The sequence below is a fragment of the Bos indicus x Bos taurus genome, chromosome 3 (genome assembly GCF_003369695.1).
Source record: "Bos indicus x Bos taurus breed Angus x Brahman F1 hybrid chromosome 3, Bos_hybrid_MaternalHap_v2.0, whole genome shotgun sequence".
Lineage (NCBI taxonomy): Eukaryota > Metazoa > Chordata > Mammalia > Artiodactyla > Bovidae > Bos > Bos indicus x Bos taurus.
Genome location: NC_040078.1, coordinates 110,087,950 through 110,111,890, shown reverse-complemented (window position 1 = coordinate 110,111,890; position 23,941 = coordinate 110,087,950). Strand labels below are relative to the sequence as shown.

The 23,941-nt window shown below is 41.3% G+C and overlaps 1 protein-coding gene across 2 annotated transcripts in view; it reads left to right on the top strand.

Annotated features, from left to right (window-relative positions):
• Positions 1–38: 38 nt before the first annotated feature.
• AGO4 (argonaute RISC catalytic component 4) overlaps positions 39–23,941 on the top strand; it is a 37,909-nt gene continuing 14,006 nt past the window's right edge. The window contains exons 1-13 of one of the 2 annotated variants that reach the window (XM_027537854.1): positions 39–294; positions 6,515–6,680; positions 12,306–12,426; positions 15,130–15,311; positions 15,486–15,622; positions 15,713–15,847; positions 16,781–16,868; positions 20,149–20,296; positions 20,542–20,661; positions 20,784–20,912; positions 21,097–21,230; positions 22,346–22,530; positions 23,763–23,922. In XM_027537854.1, the coding sequence (XP_027393655.1) occupies positions 276–294; positions 6,515–6,680; positions 12,306–12,426; positions 15,130–15,311; positions 15,486–15,622; positions 15,713–15,847; positions 16,781–16,868; positions 20,149–20,296; positions 20,542–20,661; positions 20,784–20,912; positions 21,097–21,230; positions 22,346–22,530; positions 23,763–23,922 (1,724 nt within the window). In that variant the 5' untranslated portion in view covers positions 39–275. The remainder of the gene's footprint in view (positions 295–6,514; positions 6,681–12,305; positions 12,427–15,129; positions 15,312–15,485; positions 15,623–15,712; positions 15,848–16,780; positions 16,869–20,148; positions 20,297–20,541; positions 20,662–20,783; positions 20,913–21,096; positions 21,231–22,345; positions 22,531–23,762; positions 23,923–23,941) is intronic. The other variant, XM_027537853.1, reaches the window with a different exon arrangement.

Below are 23,941 nucleotides of genomic sequence, written 5' to 3'. Positions count from 1 at the left end.
GGGCGCGCGCGCTGGCTCCCGCTCCCGCTCCCGCTGGCGGCCGCGGCTGCGGCGGGGATTGTTTTTGTTGTCGCTGAGGCCGGAAGAGCCGCTGGAGCCGGGTCCCTGTCCCCGGGCCGGGCGCCGCCGCCGCCCCTTGCCCAGTGCCCGCGTCTCCGCGGCGCACCCCGAGCGCCAATATTCCGGAGATCAAGCGTTACGCGGCGGCGGCGGCGGCGGCGGGGCCCGGAGCGGGAGGCGCCGGGGACCGGGGCGAGGCGGCCCCCGCCGCCGCCATGGAAGCGCTGGGACCGGGTGAGGAGCGCGCTCGAGCCGGGACCCGGACCGGACCCCGGGAAGCCTGGGCGGGCGGGACGGCTGGCCGCTCCGGGTGGCCCGGATCGGTTCGTGCGTACCTGGGTTGGGCCGTCAGGCCTGGGGGAACGGGGCCGTGCCTCACTGCACAAGGCGGAGGGAGCTGACCCCGGCCTCGGGAGGCGGGCGGCGGGGGGACGGGTTCCGCGCCCCAGCCTGGAGAGATGAGCCAGTTCTCTAGGTCTAAGGAGGGGGAGGCCCAGGAAGGTGACCCACGCCCCTAGGTAGAAGGGAGAGCTGACCCAGCCTCAGGGAGGTGGTTTGTGCTCCAGGGTGGAGGCGAGGCCAGTCTGGGTCACAGAAGGAACGACTGTGCCAGGTGCGCAGCGGGGGCCTGGCCCGGACCGGACCGGGAAGGACTCCACCACCAGGGATATTTTGGCTTGGGGCCGCACCCCTATTTTTCTTTGCCTTGGCAGACAGTCCAGAGCCGTCAGATAAGGAAGAAGAACTTCCCCTAAACACTTCTCCTTTGCCCTGAAGGCAAGGGGCAAAGTGCCCACCCTTTCTCAAAGGCCCTGAAGTCTCGAGGAATATGTATCTATGCCTGTGTCTACCTGTCATTCTGCGCAGCAGACCCGCAGTGGTCTGTCCTAGCGCCTCCGTGACAGGCGAGTTACCCACCGGCGACTCCAGCTCAAGCTTTAATGCCCTGAGTATCTTCTAATTGGGTTAGAACTAGTTGTGAGGATCAAATGAAGGAGAAAGTGCTTTTGAAACTGTAATTCCTCGTTGTTATGAATGGCTTCTGGTTATCTCCCCAACTTTGCCCAAAGTAGAAGAACTATTCCAGGTTGTAACAAATGCCCTGCAGGTTGAAGTCTGGAGCTCCCACTTGGAATCCCAAGTTTCTAATGTAGGTCAAGGTTTAGGGGGTCTGTGTTAGAATTAACTTTAATATTATGCCTTATCTACATAGTTGACTTAGTTGTAGAGCATTTCGTTTTTTTAGTGCATAGAAAACTCAGTCTACCATTTGAGTTTGAAAACTTTGAAGGTGTGTTTACCTAAAACTTGTTTACATGGCTGAATGATCCAACTCCACCTTTATTTGCTGCTTAGAGTATTTTTTAAAGGACTTCATAGTCAAATTTCATATGCCTCTGAAAAATAAATTGGTTTTGTCACATTAATATTATTTGATAAACCTCAATGTGAGTATTACACTGGGTTATTTCAGCTACATTCCCAGCTAAAAGCAGGATCTGGTCTTTAGGAATGTAACAGACTTCTGTTCAAATCCAATCTAGCAATTTAATAGTTGTATAACCTTGGGCAAATTATTTAATTCCTTTGAACTTTCATTTCCTCATCTATAAAATGAGGGTAGTAATAATTATGTCCTGCAAGATTGCTATGAGAATGAAATAAGGTAATGTATGTGAGAAGTCTTGTAGATAGTCATGCATTGAAAATACTCAACAAATGTTTCTTCCCTCCCTCCCCTGTTAGTAGGTCATAATTGAATCAACTGTTGGCTTTATGAGCTGATATTGAAAGAGGCTTTGTAACTGTATACAAACTAAATTTCACGGAAAAGATCAATCTGGTGGTGTTAGGAACATCCCAGGGACTGACTTTTTTTTTTTAGCTTTTGCGGGTTTGAGGGCTTATCAGTTCACCCAGGATTATGGAAAATTAATTCTCACTAACCACATTTACAAGACACTAATGAAAGAGCCAACACAGATCTTTTCTGTTGGTTGGAATATTTTCTTGCCTGCTGTCTAGCAAACTCCATTTTTGGTGTCACAGTACCTTGGAAACCCAATTAATAACAAGAAGCTGCTTGTTGAGCATAGAATCAGAGCAAAGGGAGTTGCTAGTCTTGTGGGATATTTCATCCAGGCCAAGAACCTGGAGAAGCTTTCTTGCTTCTTTGTTGAAGCACATAGATCTGTTGCACTGTTCCCTCCTCACTTGAATAATCACTGAAGCATGTTTAGTCTTGCTCTGCTCTCTCTCACCCAGTTTCAATTTCTAACAACAACTAGGAAGTTTTAGATTAGATTACCATTTATTTTGTTTATATTAATAGTAGGGCTTCCCTACTGCCTCAGTGGTAAAGAATCTGCCTGCAATGCAGGAGACCCATGTTCGATCCCTGGGTTGGGAAGGTCCCCTGGAGGATGAAATGGCAACCCACTCCAGGATTCTTTCCTGGAGAATCCCATGGACAGAGGAGCCTGGCGGGCTACAGTCCATGGGGTCACAAAAGAGTTGGACATGATGAGTAACTAACATTGTCATATTAATAGTGCATGCGTGCTCAGTTGTGTCCGACTCTGCAACACCATGGACTGTCCATAGAATTCTCTCGACAAAGGTACTGAAATGGTTTGCCATTTCCTACTCCAGGGGATCTTCCCCACCCAGGGATTGAACCCAATGTGGAATTGAACCCACATTTCTTATGTCTCCTGCATTGACAGGTGGATTCTTTACCAGTGTGCTAACATTTATTTTTTACAGTGCTTTACAGTTTGGAAAGTGCTTTCTTAGCTGTTAGTTCATTTGATCCTCTGTGAGGTAGGTAAGGAAGGTATTATCCCCATTTTACAGATGAGGTTCAGAGAGCCTAAGTGACTATATCTGGGGCTCAAGGCTAAATGATAAGGATGAGTCTGGATCACCTGGCTTCTAGTCTAATGCCCTCCTCTTCTGTTAAGCTGACTTCATCCAGTCTGTGTTGAGTTACCTTTTTGGAAGATGTAATTCTCAGATTTTGTCACTAAGTTCTTGAGATGCTCCCAACATGAGGACCTTTGAGGAATAACTGTAACATTTATATACAAATGCAGTCATAATAGCTAACACATATCGAGTGCTTACCATTATGAGGCACTGTGTTAAGCCTTTTGGGCTTCCCGTGTGGCGCTCGGGGTAAAGAACCCGTCTGCCAACGCAGGAGCCTAAAGAGACGTGGGTTCCATCCCTGGGTTAAAGATCCCCTGGAGGAGGGCGTGACAGCCCACTCCAGTATTCTTGCCTGGAGAATCCCATGGACAGAGGAACCTGGCAGGCTACAGTCCATGCAGCATGGCTGCTGCTGCTGCTAAGTCACTTCAGTCGTGTCTGACTCTGTGCGACTCCATAGATGGCAGCCCACCAGGCTCCCCCGTCCCTGGGATTCTCCAGGCAAGAACACTGGAGTGGGTTGCCATTCCCTTCTCCAATGCGTGAAAGTGAAAAGTGAACGTGAAGTCACTCAGTTGTGGCCGACCCTCAGCAACCCCATGGACTGCAGCCTTCCAGGCTCCTCCGTCCATGGGATTTTCCAGGCAAGAGTACTGGAGTGAGGTGTCATTGCCTTCTCTGATGCAGCATGGCACATCAAGCCTTTTATGTACATCACCTCATGAGATCCTCACAATAGCCTTATGAGATAGGTGCTATTATTATCATAACTCTTCCATTTTATAGATAAGGAAACTGATTGGCTAAGAAACTGGCCCTAGGTCATGCAGTTAGGGAGTGGTAAAACCAAGGTTGAAACCCAGGCAGTTTGGTTCCAGACTTTATTTCTTCAGAAGTTGCTTGATAAATTCAAAGAAACCAGCTTTGGGGATGGAAAAGTTTAGAATATATTTTTCTAAATAAATCTTCTAAACTTATTAAAAGGAATGATCACTCACTTTCTAACTTTTCTCTCTTGCCATGGAAAAGAAACACACTATTTGCTTTTCTCCACTTCTTAATCCCTTTCCTTCATTTACTCTGCCTTCATTTACTCTGTCTCTTTAAAGAGCATCAAGTACTTCTGAGAGGTATAAATGCCATAGGATTGTGAAATATACTGAAGAAGAAAAAGCCCTGAACTGGGAGTTAGGAGACCTAGATTCTAGTTGTGATTTAAAATCCAAGTCATATGTCCTTGGGCAAGTCATTTGATCCAGATTTTTGTTTGTAAATTTCTATCATAAAGCTGGATTTGTGATACAGTGACTGCTTAAGTGTATCTTGGAATATGCAAGGCTGACTTACCTATATGATTTAGTTGGGTGAATTCAGTATACCTGTCCACCTCTGATGTTATTTATTATCTACTTCTTACATTGTTTATAAATGCTTTATCACACCCAGAGTAGATCCCCTTGTTCACTAGAAATGGAACTCAACTCCAAGAAATAGTTTTTAGTATAAATTATGTGCTTTTGTTTTAATGAAAAATAATCCTTTAATTTTAGAAATGACTAGATTTATGTTTCGTTTCTATCTGAAACTGCTACAGAGATTATTAGTACTGTTCAGTTCAGCATTCATTGAATTCCTACAATGTGCTCATCATTGAATTAGGTTTTAAGATAACTTTGAATTGGAAGTCCATTTTTTCTAAAGGTTACAGTCTAGTGAAGGAAACAGTAATTTAACAAGTTGTTTCTAGATACTTGTCCCACGTGTTCCCTATACAAAGGATCTTGGGGACACAGAAGATGCATCCTCTAGCCTAGGAGAGTCTGGAAAAGCTTTCCAAGGAGGTTGCACTTGACCAGAGTTTTGAAGGACGAGTATAATTCACAGAAAGAATGAACAGTGAATTTAATACATGAAAAGATTTTCAGTATTTTAGGAATTAGTGTGTGGTGATCCGTCAACACAAATTTCATTGAAGTGTTTGCTTTGATTTTCCTAAGTGATATTGGACCAGAACAGCTTCTTACTTCAAAGTGTTCTCTCCTTGGTGAATTGTCTTTGTTCCTGGTAAAATACCATTGCAACAAGAGAACCTGTTGTAACTTTCCTTTGTAAGTTCAGCTCACTTTACTCAACACTTATTCATAGCAGAAAAAGTGTTTATTTTTTGGACCAGTGTCTATTTGACAATATCATCAGAAAGGAATAAGGTTTTCTGTAGACAGATATTTCCCAGACTGTTTCCTTAAACCCTAATTTACTGACTATTAATAGATGTTTGATTTTAAAAACAGAGAAAGAGTTAGTGTGTGTGTGCATGTGTGTGTGTTCTGGGGAAAAATAAGTCAGGTAAATGATAAATTAAACAAGCTTATTTATTACATGACTTGTTAGAGAATTTAATGTGATAATATATATATTGGAGTTTTAAGAAGGGAAGAGAATATGTAGGGTTTTTTTAGCTGATGGAAACCTTTCTTTTTTTATAGAATATCTTGTAAACCATCAATAGAATAATTTGGAATGACTGCTCTATCTAGACCAGGGTTTCTCAGCCTCAGTACTATTCGATACTTTGGACTGAATACTTCTATATTTTTGGGGGCTGTCGTGTGCATTGCCAGTATCATCCCCCAATTCGTGACAACCAAGAAGGTCTCCATATATTTGGCAAATGTTTACTGGGGGACAAAAGCTCCCCCAAGTTGAGAACTGCTGGTCTAGACTGTCAGTTCCTTGAAGGCAGAGGTTCTATCTTTTTCTTGAATCTACAGTACAGCTTAGACATGGAATAAATGAATAAATGTTTGTTGAAGAAATAAACTAAATCTTATGGTCAGGAAATATCAGATTGTCCAGATTTTTTAAATATCAGGTTATAAGGAAGAAAGTAGCCTCATTGGTATTGTTTCACTATCCAAATTAGCAATTAAATTGATAAAGATAGCTGCTGTTTAATCTCTGACAGTCTGTACAAAACTATAACAATCAAGCTAATTTGTGGAGGATTAATGGATCATCTCCAGCATGAACTGATGATGGCCTCCAGAGTTTAGAGATGATTTTATTTTAAAATGCATACAATTTTGTAAGCCTAGCTGTAGATCTACTGATACTGATAAAAGGTTTTAGACAGTAGAGTGCATCTGAGAGTTCATCATATTGTATCTACTATTGACATCCCCCTTATTCAAAATAATAGCAGCATGGAAAAAATATTTAGAAATCTAGAGAATCTTAGGCCAAAAAGCTTTTGACATAACTTTTTATATCGGAGTATGTTCAGTGAAGTATAAGATCACAGTAATTGTAGCTGTTTTTGTTTTGTTTTGGCTGGGCTGCACAGCTTGTGGGAACTTAGTTCCCTGACCAGGGACTGAACCTGGGTCCTGGGCATTGTCAGTGCAGAGTCCTAACTGCTGGACTGCCAGGGGATTCCCAACTGTAGCTATCATCATCATCATGATGAAGGGAATATTATCCTTCACAAACAATAGTACATCAAATAATCTTTCAATCTCTTCAGGACCTCCAGCCAGCCTGTTTCAGCCACCTCGTCGTCCTGGCCTTGGAACTGTCGGAAAACCCATTCGACTGTTAGCCAACCATTTCCAGGTTCAGATTCCCAAAATAGATGTGTATCACTATGATGTGGATATTAAACCAGAAAAACGGCCTCGTAGAGTCAACAGGTAAGGATTAAAAAGAATAGACTTCTATATGTATTTAAATACACATAGTTTATTTATTATGAATCATCTTGTTCTCTAAACTCTTTTAACATGTAAGCTTTGTTTTTCTCTAAGACAGTGAGTTTCTTGATAGCAGATATGCTATCTCATACTTGGTTCTCCTTCATAGATGCTAGCAGAGTACTGGACATATCATCCTTCAGTCAGTAAATAATGAATGAAGAATTGTCCCTCTTTCACTGTCCAAAGGTAGCAGAAATTTATAAGAAGTAGATGAAACCATTGATATCCATGGAAAATAGAACTATCTGGAAATTCAAATTTTATTATTAAGTGTTGGCATTGGACATGAGAAAAATGTAAGTGTAAAGACAGAAGAATCATCTTGGGGTATTGAAGAAATTAAACTCAGAGAGAAGCTCTGTTTAATTCTAGCATTATCCAAGAGGGGTCTAGATAGGATGATTTAAGTATTGTGGTCTGTATAACAGGAATTTACCAAGGGTGAAGATATAGCCCTATAACAGATCTTATTCTAGTGTGCTGAGATCACTCATTTTCCTTGTCTCTGTTTCTTCACTGATACTCAGACAGTCATTAATATTATAGTTCTTGCCTTTTCAAGAATACTTTTACTGTCAAGTGAAATATTTTTTTGTGGCTTGATTTTTTTCTCATTGTAGATCAATTTTTTGGCTTTCTGGTATAGTTCAGTCTCATGTAAGCCTTTAATTGTTTGACTGTTGTATAACTGAAACCAACAGTAATAGAAGTGATAGTAATGGCTAATATTGATTCATTCAACATATAGTGCTCATTGTATGTCAGGCATTGTTCTGTGTCCTGGGAATATAACATGAAAAAACAGGCAACAGTTCCTACCCTCGAAGAACTTATGCTATAACGGGGGAAAAGTCCAAAAATAAATGAATAAACAAATAAAACATATTATTGCTAGCTGATGATAACTTCTATGAAGAAAAATAAAACAAGGATGGAAGGTACAGATTGAGGATGGGCCATTGATTTTATGTGTGTGTGTATGTATAGATACATACATATGGTATACATGTATATTGTAAATATGTATCTCTTAAGACAGTAAAGAGGCTACCTGCAATGCGGGAGACCTGAGTTCAATCCCTGGGTCAGGAAGATCCCCTGGAGGTGGGCATGGCAACCCACTCCAGTATTCTTGCCTGGAGAATCCCCATGGACAGAGTAGCCTGGCGGGCTACAGTCCATGGGGTTGCAAAGAGTTGGACATGACTGAGCGAGTAAGCATGTATATGTGTTGCACATATATTATGTAAGATGTGTGCATGCATGCATGTGTGTATATATGTATGTGCATATTATATGTACATGTAATATACACACTGTGTGTGTGTGTGTGTGTGTGTGTGTGTGTATGTATGTATGTTATAATAGTGTAGTTAGGGAAAGTCTCACTGAAAAGTGACATTTGAGGAGAAACCTAGAGGAGGTGAGGGATAGCTCCTTGAACAGAACCCCAGGCAGAGGTAGCAGCTTGCGTGGTGTATTCAAGGAATAGCAGATAAAGCCTGTATTGCTGGAGTAAGTGAGGGGGAGAGTGATAGAGAAACTCCTAAGGGCCTTATCAAGCAGAGTCTTGTAGGTCGTCCTAGGCCTTTAGCGCTTACTCTGATTAGATGGGTTTTGAGTAGACATTTGATATGACTAACTTAGATTTTGAATGGTGGATCATTCTGGCTGCTGTGTTCCAGATGGAGCCTGGCAGTTAAGGCTGAAAAGCCAAGAAATCAATTAGGAAGCTCTTGTAATGATTCAAGTGAAAAGGGATGGTGACTTTAACCTGGGTTGTAAAAGAGATGGTGATAAGAAGTGGTCAGAGTCTACAAATATTTTAAAGGTGGTGTCAGCAACATCTGTTGATGGATTAAAGGTGAGGTGTGAAAGAAATGAATCATGGCTAATTCCAGGGGTTTTGTCCTGAGCAGAGGGAAAGATGGAGTTGCCATGTATCGAAATGGAGAAAACTATGGGAGAGGCAACAGGGGTGGCAGGTCCGGGGAGCTGTAGTTTTTGAAATGCTATGATTGAGATGTCTGCTAGACATCCCAGTGGAGACCTCAAGCAGGAAGTTGAATAAATGAGGTTGGGGCCATCATCAGGGGCCAGGTTACAGGCTGGAGACAGACATTTGAGAGTCATCAGTATATTGATGGTAAAACCATGAGACTGGATGAGATCATGTAGGAAGTGAGTGTGGTTAAAGAAAGTGAGACTCCAAGACTGAGTCTTGAGGTAACAGTGCTTGCAAACTGGGGAGATGAGGAAGAATCAGCAAAGGAGACTGGTGGCATGGAGAGAGGCCACTGGGATGAAAGAAAACCAGGGCAGAGTGAGGAGGCAAGGGAAGAACCTATTTTAAGCTGAAAGAATTGATCATCTAATGTTCAAGGAGCATTTAATTTTGCAATGTGGGGCTCACTGGGAACCTTGATAAGAGTAGTTTTGAAGGAGAAAAAGCCTCATGAGAGAAGATTGAAGAGAAAATGGAGAGGAGCAGTTAGAGACAACTTTGTCAAGAGACTGACGCAGTGGGAAGCAGAGAAATGTACTGCTCAGATGAGGAGGAAGGGTCAAATTTCAGTGTTTTTAAGATGAGAGAAATTATAGATATTTATATGCTTAAGAGAATAATTCAGTAGAGTGGAAAATTTTGATGATTCAAGAGAAATGAAGATTCCTGGAGTTATATCCTTGAGCACTGGTTAACAGCCATTTAGTCTTTTTGTTTTATTAAGAGAGTCCTTTAAAAAAAAATGTTTGTGTTAGTTGCTCAGTTGTGTCCAACTCTTTTGCAACCCCATTGACTGTAGCCCGCCAGGCTCCTCTGTCCATGTAATTCTCCAGGCGAGAATACTGGAGAGGGTTGCCATCTCCTTTTCCAGGGGATCTTCCCTGGCCCAGGGATCGAACCCAGGTCTCCCACATTGCAGGCAGATTACCCACTGAGCCACCAGGGAAGCCCCCTTTTTAAAAAATACTGATTTTATTTATTTATTTGGCTGCACCGGGTCTTAACTGTGGCACGTGAGATCTTCGTTGCGGCATGCACACTCTTAGTTGTGAACGTGGAATCTAGTTCCCTGACCACGGATTGAACCCAGGCCCCCTGCATTGGGAATGCTAAGTCTTAGCCACTGGATCACCAGGGAAGTCCCGCAGCCATATAGTCTCGTCCAAAACATCCATAAGATATTTGGTCCACGTCAAAAGGTCCCTGAAATTTGGTCCTATTCAAAACCTCTGTGAACGTATTCAGCCCATGCCAGATTTTTGTTTTGGACAGAGCTGAATATGAAGGCCCTCTTGATGTGGACCAAATGTTTCACGGATGTTTTGGACCAAATGTCCTGCAAGGAGTAGGCTTATTGCATGACAAGCACTGTTCTTGTCTATGTGTACTTATTCACTTAATATGATGATTTTTGTGGTGGGCTTTATGATTATTGTAATCCTACAAATGAAGAAATAGATGTGAGAGAGCAAGTAACTTGTCCAAGGTCATACAACTCTGCCATTTAATCCTTGTGTGACCAGGGGCAAGTTACTTGCCATTCTGAATTCTTATTTTTTTCTCTTTGAGAAAAATTATTGCACTGCTTGTCTCACAGGTTGTTGTGAAGATTAAGTGAGAATAGAGGTGAAAATATGTTTTCTTACTGTAAAATTTTATGATTATATTTGAAGAATGTAAGATAAGAAATTACCCTCTCAGTCTGAAAATATACTATTCTTAAGTCAACTTTTTAAAATTGGGGATGTATGAAACTATATTTCTCCATCAGTTTTTTGCAATTGCATGACTTAGTTTGAAAAAAATATGACTTTCCCACAGATTTCGTTTGTGGTAGTGTTAATGCCTTAGCCTTTTGTGTGTTGTTGTTTAGTTGCTAAGTCATGTCAGATTCTTAGTGACCGCATAGACTGTAGCCTACCAGGCTCCTCTGTCCATGGGATGTCCCAGGCAAGAATACTGGAGAGGGTTGCCATTTCCTTCTGCAGGGCATCTTCTCCATCCCAGTGATCTAACCTGTGTCTCTTGCATTGGCAGGTGGATTCTTTACTGCTAAGCCACTAGGGAAGCCCCAGTGCCTTAGCTAGTTGTGATTTATTTTGACTTTTAAGATACAGTTCACACACATGGGCTCACTAATATTGGTGAGACGTAGCACCTGATTTTTCATTGACTTTAGCATTCCAAAGTCTCACAGATTCACTTTTATCTATCTTAAACAGTAGATTCTAGTTTCCCCACGTCTGCATTAATCTTAGATCCTGCATCAGTGTGATCTGGTGTATATGACAAAACACTGTTCATGTTTGATTGAGAGAAAGGCTTTCATTCTAAAAAGAAAGAAACTACACTAGTAATGGAATGGGGATATTTTATGGGAGGAGGAAATTTTATGATGTTCCCTTCTTTATACTACTTGGAAGCAATTTGGCATATAATACGACATTAGAAGGACTAAAGCTGAAGCTTCACTACTTTTGGCTACCTAATGCGAAGAGCCAACTCGTTGGAAAAGACCCTGATGCTTGGAAAGGTTGAAGGCAGGAGGAGAAGGGGACAACAGAGGATGAGATGGTTGGGTGGCATCACTGACCCAATGGACATGAGTCTGAGCAAGCTCCAAGAGATAGCAAAGGACAGGGAAGCCTAGTGGGCTGCAGTCATGGGGTCGCAAAGAGTCGGACATAACTGAGCGACTTCACTTTCACTTTTCACTTTCATGCCTTGGAGAAGGAAATGGCAACCCACTCCAGTGTTCTTGCCTGGAGAATCCCGGGGACGAGGGGAGCCTGGTGGGCTGCTGCCTGTGGGGTCGCACAGTCAGACACGACTGAAGCGACTTAGCAGCAGCAGCATTAGTCAAAGGAGTTGCCTTAGTCTGTTGACTATGATGCATCTTAGATTTATTGATCCTCAGATGTCTGCCCACTCTTTTTTCCAAAACCAGTGTACTTGAATAAGGATGCATATTTGATAACAAATGTATTATCATTCAGTTATGAACATGCCAAATTTAGATACCTGAGATAGGTTACTCTTATAAGGTTCTATTTATCATAGGAGAGGATTTTCGAAAGCAAGAATTTGAGAAGGTGCTGCAAATTTTCTTCTTTCCTTTTATTCCTTCCTTTTGTGTTGTCATCCCATGACTGCTTTTGTTCACTTGCTGTTTTTTTTTTTTTTTTTTTTTAATTATTTGAATCTGTAACTTTAACTCTTGCTTTTTCCAAAGAATTTTGATCCTCATATTCCAGGCAGAACTGGCCTGGGTCATCTTTTTCTTTTTTTGTTCTGAGCCATTTTTAAACTCTTTATTGACTTTGTTACAGTATTGCTGGCATCTTAGCTCCCCAACCAGGAATCGAACCCATACCCTCTGGGTTGGGTTCTCCAGGAACCCAAGTCTCAAGACTTCTCCAGGAAGTCTTAACTGCTGGACCACCAGGGAGGTCCTCCAAGGAGTTTTGACCCGAATTTAGATAATTAAGGTATAGTGATAGTTTCCTGATCACCACCGTTTCTCAGAGCTAACCTCCACTGTCTCCATTACTGTTAAGGGAGGTAGTAGATACAATGGTGCGGCACTTCAAGATGCAGATATTTGGTGATCGGCAGCCTGGCTATGATGGCAAAAGAAACATGTACACAGCACATCCACTGCCAATTGGACGGGATAGGGTAAGTGTTAACAGCAAGAAATGTTTATTAGACCTAGGTCATTTAGTAGTAATTACATAGGACAAAGATGTTTCCCTTTCTAATGACAATTCAATTCTTAAAGCTGTTTCTCATGGTGATGATAGATTTGTTATTCTGTACATATTCTCTTGTTTTTTAATTAATCAATAATTGACTGTTAGAATTTAGGTTGATTATTTCCACAAACTGTGGAAAATTCTTAAAGAGATGGGAATACCAGACCACCTGACCTGCCTCCTGAGAAATCTGTATGCAGGTCAAGAAGCAACAGTTAGAACTGGACATAGAACAACAGACTGGTTCCAAATCAGGAAAGGAGTACGTCAAGGTTGTATATCGTCACCCTACTTATTTAACTTATATGCAGAGTATATCATGCAAAATGCCAGGCTGGATGAAGCACAAGCTGGAATCAAGATTGCCAGGAGAAATATCAATAACCTCAGATTTGCAGATGACACCACCCTTACGGCAGAAAACGAAGAACTAAAGAGCTTCTTGATGAAAGAGAAAGAGGAGAGTGAAAAAGTTGGCTTAAAACTCAACATTCATAAAACTAAGATCCTGGCATCTGGTCCCATCACTTAATGGCAAATAGATGGGGAAACAATGGAAACAATGCCAGACTTTGTTTTGGGGGGCTCCAAGATCACTGCAGATGGTGACTGCAGACATGAAATTAAAAGATGCTTACTCCTTGGAAGAAACATTATGACCAACCTAGACAGCATATTAAAAAGCAGAGATATTACTTTGCCGACAAAGGTCCGTCTAGTCAAAGCTATGGATTTTCCAGTAGTCATGTATGGATGTGAGAGTTGGACTATAAAGAAAGCTGAGCACTGAAGAATTGATGCTTTTGAACTGTGGTGTTGGAGAAGACTCTTGAGAGTCCCTTGGACTGCAAGGAGATCCAACCAGTCCATCCTAAAGGAGATCAGTCCTGAATATTCATTGGAAGGACTGATGTTGAAGCTGAAACTCCAATACTTTGGCCACCTGATGCGAAGAACCGACTCATTGGAAAAGACCCTGATGCTGGGAAAGATAGGTGGGAGGAGAAGGGGATGACAGAGGATGAGATGGTTGGATGGCATCACCGACTCGATGGACATGAGTTTGAATAAGCTCCGGGAGTTGCTGATGGACAGGGAAGCCTGGCGTGCTGCAGTCCATGGGGTTGCAAAGAGTCAGATAACGACTGAGATACTGAACTGAACTAATTTCATCTTTACATATGTTCCCACTTTCTCACAGTGTGAAAGTGCCACCTGAATCTGAACAGTAGAATTTTTATTACTTGTAAAATATTGTGTAACACTCACTTATGAAAATATTTATAATACCACAATAACTTTTTAAGACATTTGCTCTTAAAATTTAAAAGCAATACATAATTATATACTCGTTATAAACGTATTCAGACAGTCTAGAAATGCTATGGTTTCCTGCTTCCCCACCTGCTCGCATCCTCAATCCCTTTTCATTTTCCAAGGAAACTACTATAATAGTCCGGTGTGTGTCCCTTCAGGTACTTTTATGTGCATTAGCTATTTACACATGCTTGCTGTTGTTGTTGTTTAGTCGCTAAGAGGTGTCTCACTCTTCTGCGACCCCATGGGCTGTAGCCCGCCAAGCTCCTCTGTCCGTGGGGTCTCCCAGCCAAGAATACTGGAGTAGGTTGCCATTTCCTTCTCCAGGGGATAGTCCTGGCCCAGGAATCAAACCTGTTTCCTGCATTGCAGGTGGATTCTTTACCCCTGAGCCACCAGGGAAGCCCATTTCTGCATGTTTATATATATTATTATTTGTTTGCATATTGTCCTGTGATTTATTTTTTCATCTTTCACTTAACACTATATCTGGGAGATCTTTCCATCTACCTTACTTAAAAAAATTTTTTTATTGCGGTTAAATAATATATAACATAAAATTTACTATTTTAACCATTCTTAAGTGTACAATTCTGGAGAAGGCAATGGCACCCCACTCCAGCACTCTTGCCTAGAAAATCCCATGGACGGTGGAGCCTGGTGGGCCGAAGTCCATGGGGTTGCTAAGAGTCAGACACAACTGAGTGACTTCACTTTCACTTTTCCCTTTCATGCATTGGAGAAGGAAATGGCAACCCACTCCAGTGTTCTTGCCTGGAGAATCCCAGGGACGGGGGAGCCTCATGGGCTGCCGTCTATGGGTCGCACAGAGTCAGACACGACTGAAGTGACTACAATTCAGTGGCATTAAATATATTCATATTATTATGCGACCATGACCACTATCCATCTGTAGAACTTTTCATCCTCCCAAACTGAAACTCTGTACCCATTAAACAGCAACTCCCTATTTCCTCCTCCCCTATGTCTGATAACCACTGTTCTAGTCTTTATTAATTTTTTTCTGGGTACCTCATATAAGAGGAATCATACAATATTTGTCATTTTATGTCTGGCTATTTCACTTAGCATAATGTTTTTAAGGTTCGTCTATGTTGTAGCATCTACTTTATTTTTAACTATTATATAATATTCAATATTAAATTATCCCCCTACTGATGGAGCATAGGTTGTTTCCAATGTTTAGCAATTACAGAAAGTGTTAGATATCCTTATAGGTATACTATATTGACTATTTCTGGGGTCTCTCAGCCTTTGTAAATGTGTCTGTATATGTATTTTTCCTTAGGTTGATATGGAAGTGACCCTTCCAGGTGAGGGTAAAGACCAAACCTTTAAAGTGTCTGTTCAGTGGGTATCAGTTGTGAGCCTTCAGTTACTTTTAGAAGCTTTGGCCGGGCACTTGAATGAAGTCCCAGATGACTCAGTTCAAGCACTTGATGTTATCACAAGACACCTTCCCTCCATGAGGTTAGTTTGAATTCTTTGCCACAAATGTCAGACTTTTGTTGGTAGGTCGCATTGGTGCCCATGACTTCTGCATAAGTCATAGTTCAAACTTGGTTTCAGTTTGCAAAGTTGAGAGTGAAATGAAAGATCCTTTCAAGTTTTTATTGTGAAACATGCAAATTCTTGTTTCTTCAGGTACACTCCAGTAGGTCGCTCCTTTTTCTCACCTCCTGAAGGTTACTACCACCCTCTGGGAGGGGGCAGGGAGGTTTGGTTTGGCTTTCATCAGTCCGTGAGACCTGCCATGTGGAATATGATGCTCAATATTGATGGTAGGATGGAACTCCGTTACCATTTACTCTTTGGGCTGGTTTTTTGGTCTTTTCCCTTTCCCTGAAGCTAAGTATCCTTCTCTGTTTTAGTATCTGCAACAGCTTTCTACCGGGCTCAGCCTATCATTGAGTTCATGTGTGAGGTTTTAGACATTCAGAACATCAATGAACAAACCAAACCTCTAACAGACTCCCAGCGTGTCAAGTTTACCAAAGAAATCAGAGGTAGGTATTTGCATCATTGTGGTCTTGGTCAGGCAGCTCAGTGTGGTCCAAGGAGCACTGTCTTACAGATGGAAGCCCAGACACCCCTGGGCTTAGTGTATTCATCTCTAAGGTAAAAATAATATGAATCTTGTAAGGTTGCTGTGAGAATTAAATGCAACTGGGTGTATAAACTTCTAGCACATGTCAGGCACTTAGTAACTGTTACTTTTAGTTACTTGAAAACCTCTATTTTAATAAAACGGAAGGACTGAAATGTCTCATGGGCGCCCACTCCTTCTGTGATGTTCCCCCAGTGTTCTCTGATTGGGGCAGAGATGGATACCCCTGGTGCTCGCCTGAGTGTGTGTGTGTGTGGACATGTGTGTGTTTCCCCAGGTGTCTAACTTCACATGCTGTTCTTGCTCCCCTTCCCCCATCCCTCATCTCTCTGCATTCCCCTGTGTCTTCCTTCTATGCTCTGGGGTTCAGGGTGGCCCTCCTCCTGGCTTCCTGGAGAAGCCTAGAGAAGGATCAGGATGAGTGAGTCTCAGATTTCTCAGATTAATACAATAATACAAGTTTGTTTATCCTCAGAATTTCTTTGCTTCTTTACTTGTTAGCTATCTTCTCTCATTATGCCATAAGCTTCATTAGGGCTACCTCTAGGTCTAAGACTAAGTAAGCACTAAATCATTATTGATGCATGATATATATTTATTGAATGAAGTAATACATTTAAGTAGGATGCTAGTCTTCACTCATCTGGGTTCTAATTTTTTCTGCTTGGCTGAGGCTTTTTTGGCTATGCATGATGAAATTGTTCCCATATGTTTGCAAACTTTGTCTTGTACAATGTCATGCCTTCCTGAAGAAAACCTTCAAATCTTTTTTTTTTTGTGGTCACTATGATTTTAATTACTACTGATGTTTTGATGTTTTTTTTAACTTCAGGTCTGAAAGTTGAGGTGACCCATTGTGGACAGATGAAACGAAAATATCGAGTGTGTAATGTGACGAGACGGCCAGCCAGTCATCAAACGTATGTTCAGTTCAGTTCAGTTGCTCAGTCGTGTCCAGCTCTTTTCGACCCCATGAATCGCAGCACGCTAGGCCTCCCTGTCCATCACCAACTCCCGGAGTTCACTCAGACTCACGTCCATTGAGTCAGTGATGCCATCCAGCCATCTCATCCTCTGTCGTCCCCTTCTCCTCCTGCCCCCAATCCCTCCCAGCATCAGAGTCTTTTCCAATGAGTCAACTCCTCACATGAGGTGGCCAAAGTACTGGAGTTTCAGCTTCAGCATCATTCCTTCCAAAGAAATCCCAGGGCTGATCTCTTTCAGAATGGACTGGTTGGATCTCCTTGCAGTCCAAGGGACTCTCAAGAGTCTTCTCCAACACCACAGTTCAAAAGCATCAATTCTTTGGCGCTCAGCCTTCTTCACAGTCCAATTCTCACATCCATACATGACCACAGGAAAAACCATAGCCTTGACTAGACGGACCTTAGTTGGCAAAGTAATGTCTCTTCTTTTGAATATGGTATAGGTTGGTCATAACTTTCCTTCCAAGGAGTAAGCGTCTTTTAATTTCATGGCTGCAGTCACCATCTGCAGTGATTTTGGAGCCCAAAAAATAAAGTCTGACACTGTTTCCACTGTTTCCCCATCTATTTCCTATGAAGTGATGGGACCAGATGCTATGTTAACCACATCTAAAATTGTACCATTACATTTTTTGTATCAAAGGAAGCTACTATAATAATTTGAGAAATTGGTATCCCATTTTAGCGCTAGTGGTAAAGAACCCACCTGCCAATGCAGGAGACACAAGAGTCATGGGTTCGATCTCTGGGCCAGGAAGATCCCCTGAATGAGGGCATGGCAGCCCACTCCAGAAGAATTCCATGGATAGAGGAGCCTGGAAGGCTACAATCCAAAGGGTCACAAAGAGTCAGACACAACTGAAATGACTTAGCAAGCACACACACATTATAATTAAAAAACTCACCCAGATCTTCATTTTAAACACCAAAGCTTTTAAAGAGCTTTTAAATGTTTTTCATAGAAATACTAATAAAATGTTTTCCTTGCCTTTAAAGTATGCTGAACATAGATCAACTTTCATATAATGATGCAGAGTCATCATTATAAACATCATTTATTCTAGTGTTGTAATTCTCAATGCATGGCCCAAAAGGATCTATTAAGAACTGTATGTCATAAAAGCTGTCATGGGAAGATATATATTGCTTTGAGTTTTATGTGGATTTTTCTCCCCCCTTTTGTAGCTAACTGTCATTTCTTCCAGCTGTCAGTGTGTATGGCATGCCTCCAGCAGCAGATTCATTTATCCTTCCTCAGTTTCATTTTTCTAATCACCTAACTTCTAATCCACTGTGAAATGTGCCTAATGAGAAAATATATATGAAAGTGCTTTTAAAATTACCACATATGTAAGTTTTATTCTTGTAATCAAGATCATTAAACTCATGTCTGGCATAAATATAAATATTGGCTTTTCTAAGAGCATGAACTTAACTATATTAACTTTACATTATTTTACATACTTACTAAGAAGACTTTTTCAAACAAGTGTAATCAAAATCACCTGCATGACTTTGCTCTAGATAACTGAAATTTTAGAGTGGCCTCTGGATAAATGTAGTATATCAATTCAGTCTGATTTGAATACATTCTTCAGTATGAATTCATGTATACGTCACATGAATTTCTTGAGTTATAAAGTGGTATTCTATTTATTTTTCGTGTTATACCATTGAATATATTCTCTAGGGAAAATAAAAGTCAATATAGCATTTGTTATAGTGACAGATTATAGCATTTGTTTTTTTTTTTTTTTTTTACATCCTGTCTTTTTTCATTATTTAATTACTGCATGTTACTCTATAAGAATGGGCTTCCCTGGTGGCTCAGAGGTAAAGAATCTGGTTGCAATACAGGAGACCTGGGTTTGATCCCTGGGTTGGGAAGATCCCCTGGAGGAGGGTTTGCCACCCACTCCAGTATTCTTGCCTGGAGAATTTCATGGACAGAGCAGCCTGACGGGCTGCAGTCCATGTGGTCGCAAAGAGTCAGACACAACTGAGTGACTAAGCACAGCACAGCACTCCTGATAAGAATAATTAAACTTATAGAACTATATAATTTTTGCTTAAAAATTAAAAGCACATAGATTTAAATATCACATAGATGATCCTCACTGCATTATTACTTCATGGGACATTAACAGTTAAAAAACAAGATTAAAGGTATTATTGTGCCAAGTTGTTTGAGATAATTTGTCTCCTGGAAGAGCCAAATAAGGAGTCTCTTAAATCACATTCTCCAGTTTGTATCAAGTATCTTGACATGGTCTCAGGTTCATGTATTTGGTTTTGTGGCCTCCAAATCCACATATATTTGTCCTGGTTTGGGGATCTAAAAATGTGACCCCAGTAACTATGCTGCACTCATTTTACCAGAAGTTCTCTTAGCAATTAAAACTCATATGTGGATGGTCCAGGACCTTATTTGCATTTACTCATCTCTAAGAGGATAAGGCAATGGCACCCCACTCCAGTACTCTTGCCTGGAAAATCCCATGAACGGAGGAGCCTGGTAGGCTGCAGTCCATGGGGTCGCTAAGAGTCAGACACGACTAAGGGACTTCACTTTGACTTTTCCCTTTCATGCATTGGAGGAGGAAATGGCAACCCACTCCAGTGTTCTTGCCTGGGGAATCCCATGGACAGAGGAGCCTGGTGGGCTGCCTTCTATGGGGTCACACAGAGTCGGACACGACTGAAACAACTTAGCAGCAGCAGCAGCAGCAGCATCTGTAAGAAGTCAGCAAGAGGGACTTGCTGGTGGTCCAGTGGTTAAGACTCCATGCTCCCCATGCAGGGGGCCCAGGTTTGATCCCTGGTCAGGGAATTGCATGCTGCAACTAAGACCAGTGCAGCAAAAAAAAAAAAAAAAAAAGCCAGCAAGCGATTGTATTTATATTGATAAGTGTTAACGGACCTTTAGTGAATCTGTATTTTCTGGTTCTGCAGCTTCTTCTTAATATAAGTTCTTTTTCCATTTTAATTAAATTTTTTTCTCATCCTAGCTTCAACAAACATGGAAAATTCCAACACAATCGCTGTCTTGATTAAATACTAAGATGGCTTAAGTGAAAATGGCTAAATAAAGATTGACCTTTGTTTTTTAAGTGACTGGTCAAGGTAGAAAATGTTAGTAGGCTTTTGTTTGCTTGCTTGTTTAAAAAAAAAAAAGAGCATGAAGAAATTTCTAAAAAGATATTCTCTCTTATAGTTTTCCCTTACAGTTAGAAAATGGTCAAGCTATGGAATGTACAGTAGCTCAATATTTTAAGCAAAAGTACAATCTGCAGCTGAAATACCCCCATCTTCCCTGTCTCCAAGTGGGACAAGAACAAAAGCATACATACTTGCCACTTGAGGTAAGCTAAACTAAATTTTCTTTTCCAGTCTGCCAATCTCTTGAATGTGTGCTTGTGTGTTTTAAAGTCATGTTCTAAATTAGTGATAGAATATAATATTAATCTCTGAAGTATTTTGGATGGGTAACTTCACCTTATAGCAGAATTTTCATTTGTTTGGAAATGGAAGATGTAAGCTGCACTTCAGCAAATATTAAGATACAGAAGCCCAAGACACAAACTAATTCCTCTTTGCCTCTTGATAGGTTTGTAATATAGTGGCAGGACAGCGATGTATAAAGAAGCTCACAGACAATCAGACTTCCACGATGATCAAGGCCACAGCAAGATCTGCTCCTGACCGACAGGAAGAAATCAGTAGACTGGTCAGTAAGGCATGGTCTTTAAGATAAGCTAGCTTTCAGATTTAAAAAAGAAACAATAGAAACTGCCGGATGGGACACAGTTACTCTTTGGTTTTATATATGCAGGCTTTCCTGTTCTTTAGGTGAAGAGTAACAGCACGGTGGGTGGCCCTGACCCATACCTTAAAGAATTTGGTGTTGTTGTCCACAACGACATGACAGAGCTCACAGGCAGGGTTCTCCCAGCACCGATGCTGCAGTACGGGGGCCGGGTAAGCCTTTGTTTTGTTCAGCAAGTTTCTTCCAGCAATACCACACTGAATTGACCCATTGCTTTGCTCATTGCTGCTTTTTGTCTTTTGACTAATATCAAATAGAGTTCTATGTATCCTCTCATCAACTTTAAAATGGACTTAGATTGTAATGTCTTTTCTCTTTTGTTTGTTTGTTTTAAAGAATAAAACTGTAGCCACACCCAACCAGGGTGTCTGGGACATGCGAGGAAAGCAGTTTTATGCTGGCATTGAAATTAAAGTTTGGGCAGTTGCTTGTTTTGCGCCTCAGAAACAATGTAGGGAAGATTTACTAAAGTGAGTATCTTCATATTTTCAGCTTAGTAATATCCCTTGCAGATATGAAAATACCATCTTTATGTGAACGTGCTGTGTACACTGGCACTGAATCCCTGACTCCTATAGTGACACCATCTGGCTATAGGAAAAAGACATTGTTCTTATAATGAATTGCAAAGTTGGGAATTACCTTGAGAATCTGACTCAGCTTCCTACATTTAGAGCAGAAATCTGTGACTAACAAGGTTGAAGTGGTGCTGATTGGCAATTTCTTGAGTTCTTAGTGAAGCTTCCTTTGGGGTTAATTGTATCTTTCCAGCTAAGATAAAAACTAGTTCATTTTTAATCATTGTAATTAACTAGGGAGCTTGTCTTACTGCAAGGTCACTGATTCAGATCTTTGGTTCACATCTTACAGATGCAGTTATCTATATAAAGGAAGTTAGTGACAAGGGTGGAAAACTTACCACAGGAAAAGTGAACTAGGGTGAAAGAAAGGAATCCTACAAAATGTTGGCAAATGCACAAAAGAAATTATCCTGAAAACTTTATTACATAGACTGGAGTAACTTCTCAAATCTAAAATTTAAAACTTGACTGTGAATTTTGCTTTTTCTTAAAATGATGTTTTCTTTGGCATTGTTACGGAATCAAATCTGTTACGAGTTTGAATATAATCCTAAATATGGTGATTTTGTGACAGAGTGTTTCAGTGTTCTCAATTGAACACAAGTTTACCCAGCTATTCTTGTACCTGGCTTGCCAAAATACACGTTACCTGAAATTTTGACCTTGCTTTTATCTTCGGTCCTGAATCACTGACTTGAATGTTTAAAGAAATTCTTTGAACAGAAATGCTATTCTAGGCCCTGAGGCCCAGCTGAGGCATAATTTTTTTAAAATTCCAAATGATAATCTGATAGTTTAGTAATACAGAATCTTCTGCATTATAATTGCAGTGATAGAACTTCTAGGCTGTTTTTGGCAACCATTTAAAGATGGGCTTTTTTTGTTTGTTTGTTAATAATTTTGGCTAAAAATTTACAGAACTGAAAGAAATATCTTAGAGGGAGCTAAATGCTAAGAATGTGCCCTGAAATGAAAGCACTGTGCCACTGGTTGTATTTTAACAGGAGTTTCACGGACCAGCTCCGTAAAATCTCTAAGGATGCAGGAATGCCCATCCAGGGTCAGCCATGTTTTTGCAAGTACGCACAAGGTGCCGACAGCGTGGAGCCCATGTTTAAACACCTGAAAATGACGTATGTGGGCCTACAACTTATAGTGGTTATCTTGCCTGGGAAGACGCCAGTATATGGTATGGACCCCTTTAATGTTGAATGAGGGATGATTTCAAGTAATTGGTGTAGCATTCAGGATAAACTAGGCTATGCTGCAGTCTAAAACAACCCCAAACTCTCAGTGGCTCAAAACAACAAAGGTTTTTTTTTTGCTCTTGCTGTGTGTCCATTGAAGGTAAATTACAGCCTCTGCTCCATGTCATCATATCATTTTCACTCTGGAACCCAGTCTCTGTTTGGAATGTTGCTGGCCCCAAGGCAGAGAGAAAAGAACTCTGGAGATCTGCCTTTTTTTTTTTTTTTAACACAGAAAGCCTGGGGAGGTTTTTATTTATTTTGTGTTTTTTTTGTGGGGGAGCTGTTTTGGCTACACCCCGAGGCATTTGTGGTCTTTGTTCGACCAGGGTTCAGACTCACGCTCCCTGCATTGGAAGCGAGGAGTCAACCATCCAACCAACAGAGAAGTCTCTGGAGGGTTCTTAACTTCTGCAGTTTCTTGGCCACAGCCAACTATATGGCCCACCCGGCCTGGGATAGGGGGCAGAAAATGCAGTGGGAATGAGGGCAGTACAAGTCCACCATAGCCCCCAAAGTAGGGAGAACTAGAATGTCTGGTGAGAAGCACTTAGTATCAGGATGGGGGAGCCTACCACTTCCAGAACAGGAACTGCTTAGTTTGTATCTCTTATAAGAGGAATGATACAAATTTCTTTTGGCTATCATCTAAGCAAAGGCTTTGGAGACTACATAGACCAGCGATTTGAACTTTATAAAATGTCTTCAGCTCTCTGTATATTTGTATCTTTTGTTAGCTTCTCTTTTTCTGTCCTGTTTAGAGCAGGGAGGGGGGTGGAGGAAGGAAAAGAATCCCTTAAAATTCAAAGGGCTGGTGTGTGTACTAAGGAGGGGGAGCTGGGGAGATTAATTTCTTCGCCCAGACCAGTCCTGTGAGAAAAGGAACCTCAACAGACTTTTGAGTGAGTGGTGGCAGGCAGCATGGTGGAACAGAGGAAGTGGGCCGGCTTCCAGGCCTGCAGGAGAGAAGGGAAGGGAGAGGACCTATCCAAAAAAAAGAATTGCCCTCGGGGTTTAGCAGATAAAAGGACCACATGTGAAAAGCTGGTAGCACAATGTACAATATATGGTAGGCACTCTGTGGAAGTTAATATGTAGGAGTTTCCCCCTTTACTTCTAGGATTTTGGAGAATATAGCAACATTTACAATGAATTAATAAACTTATGTTTATAGCGGAGGTGAAGCGTGTTGGAGACACACTCCTAGGAATGGCTACACAATGTGTCCAGGTAAAAAATGTAGTGAAGACCTCACCTCAAACCCTTTCCAACCTTTGCCTGAAGATAAACGCAAAGCTTGGAGGAATTAACAACGTGCTTGTACCTCATCAAAGGTAAGATTCTGAACTCTGT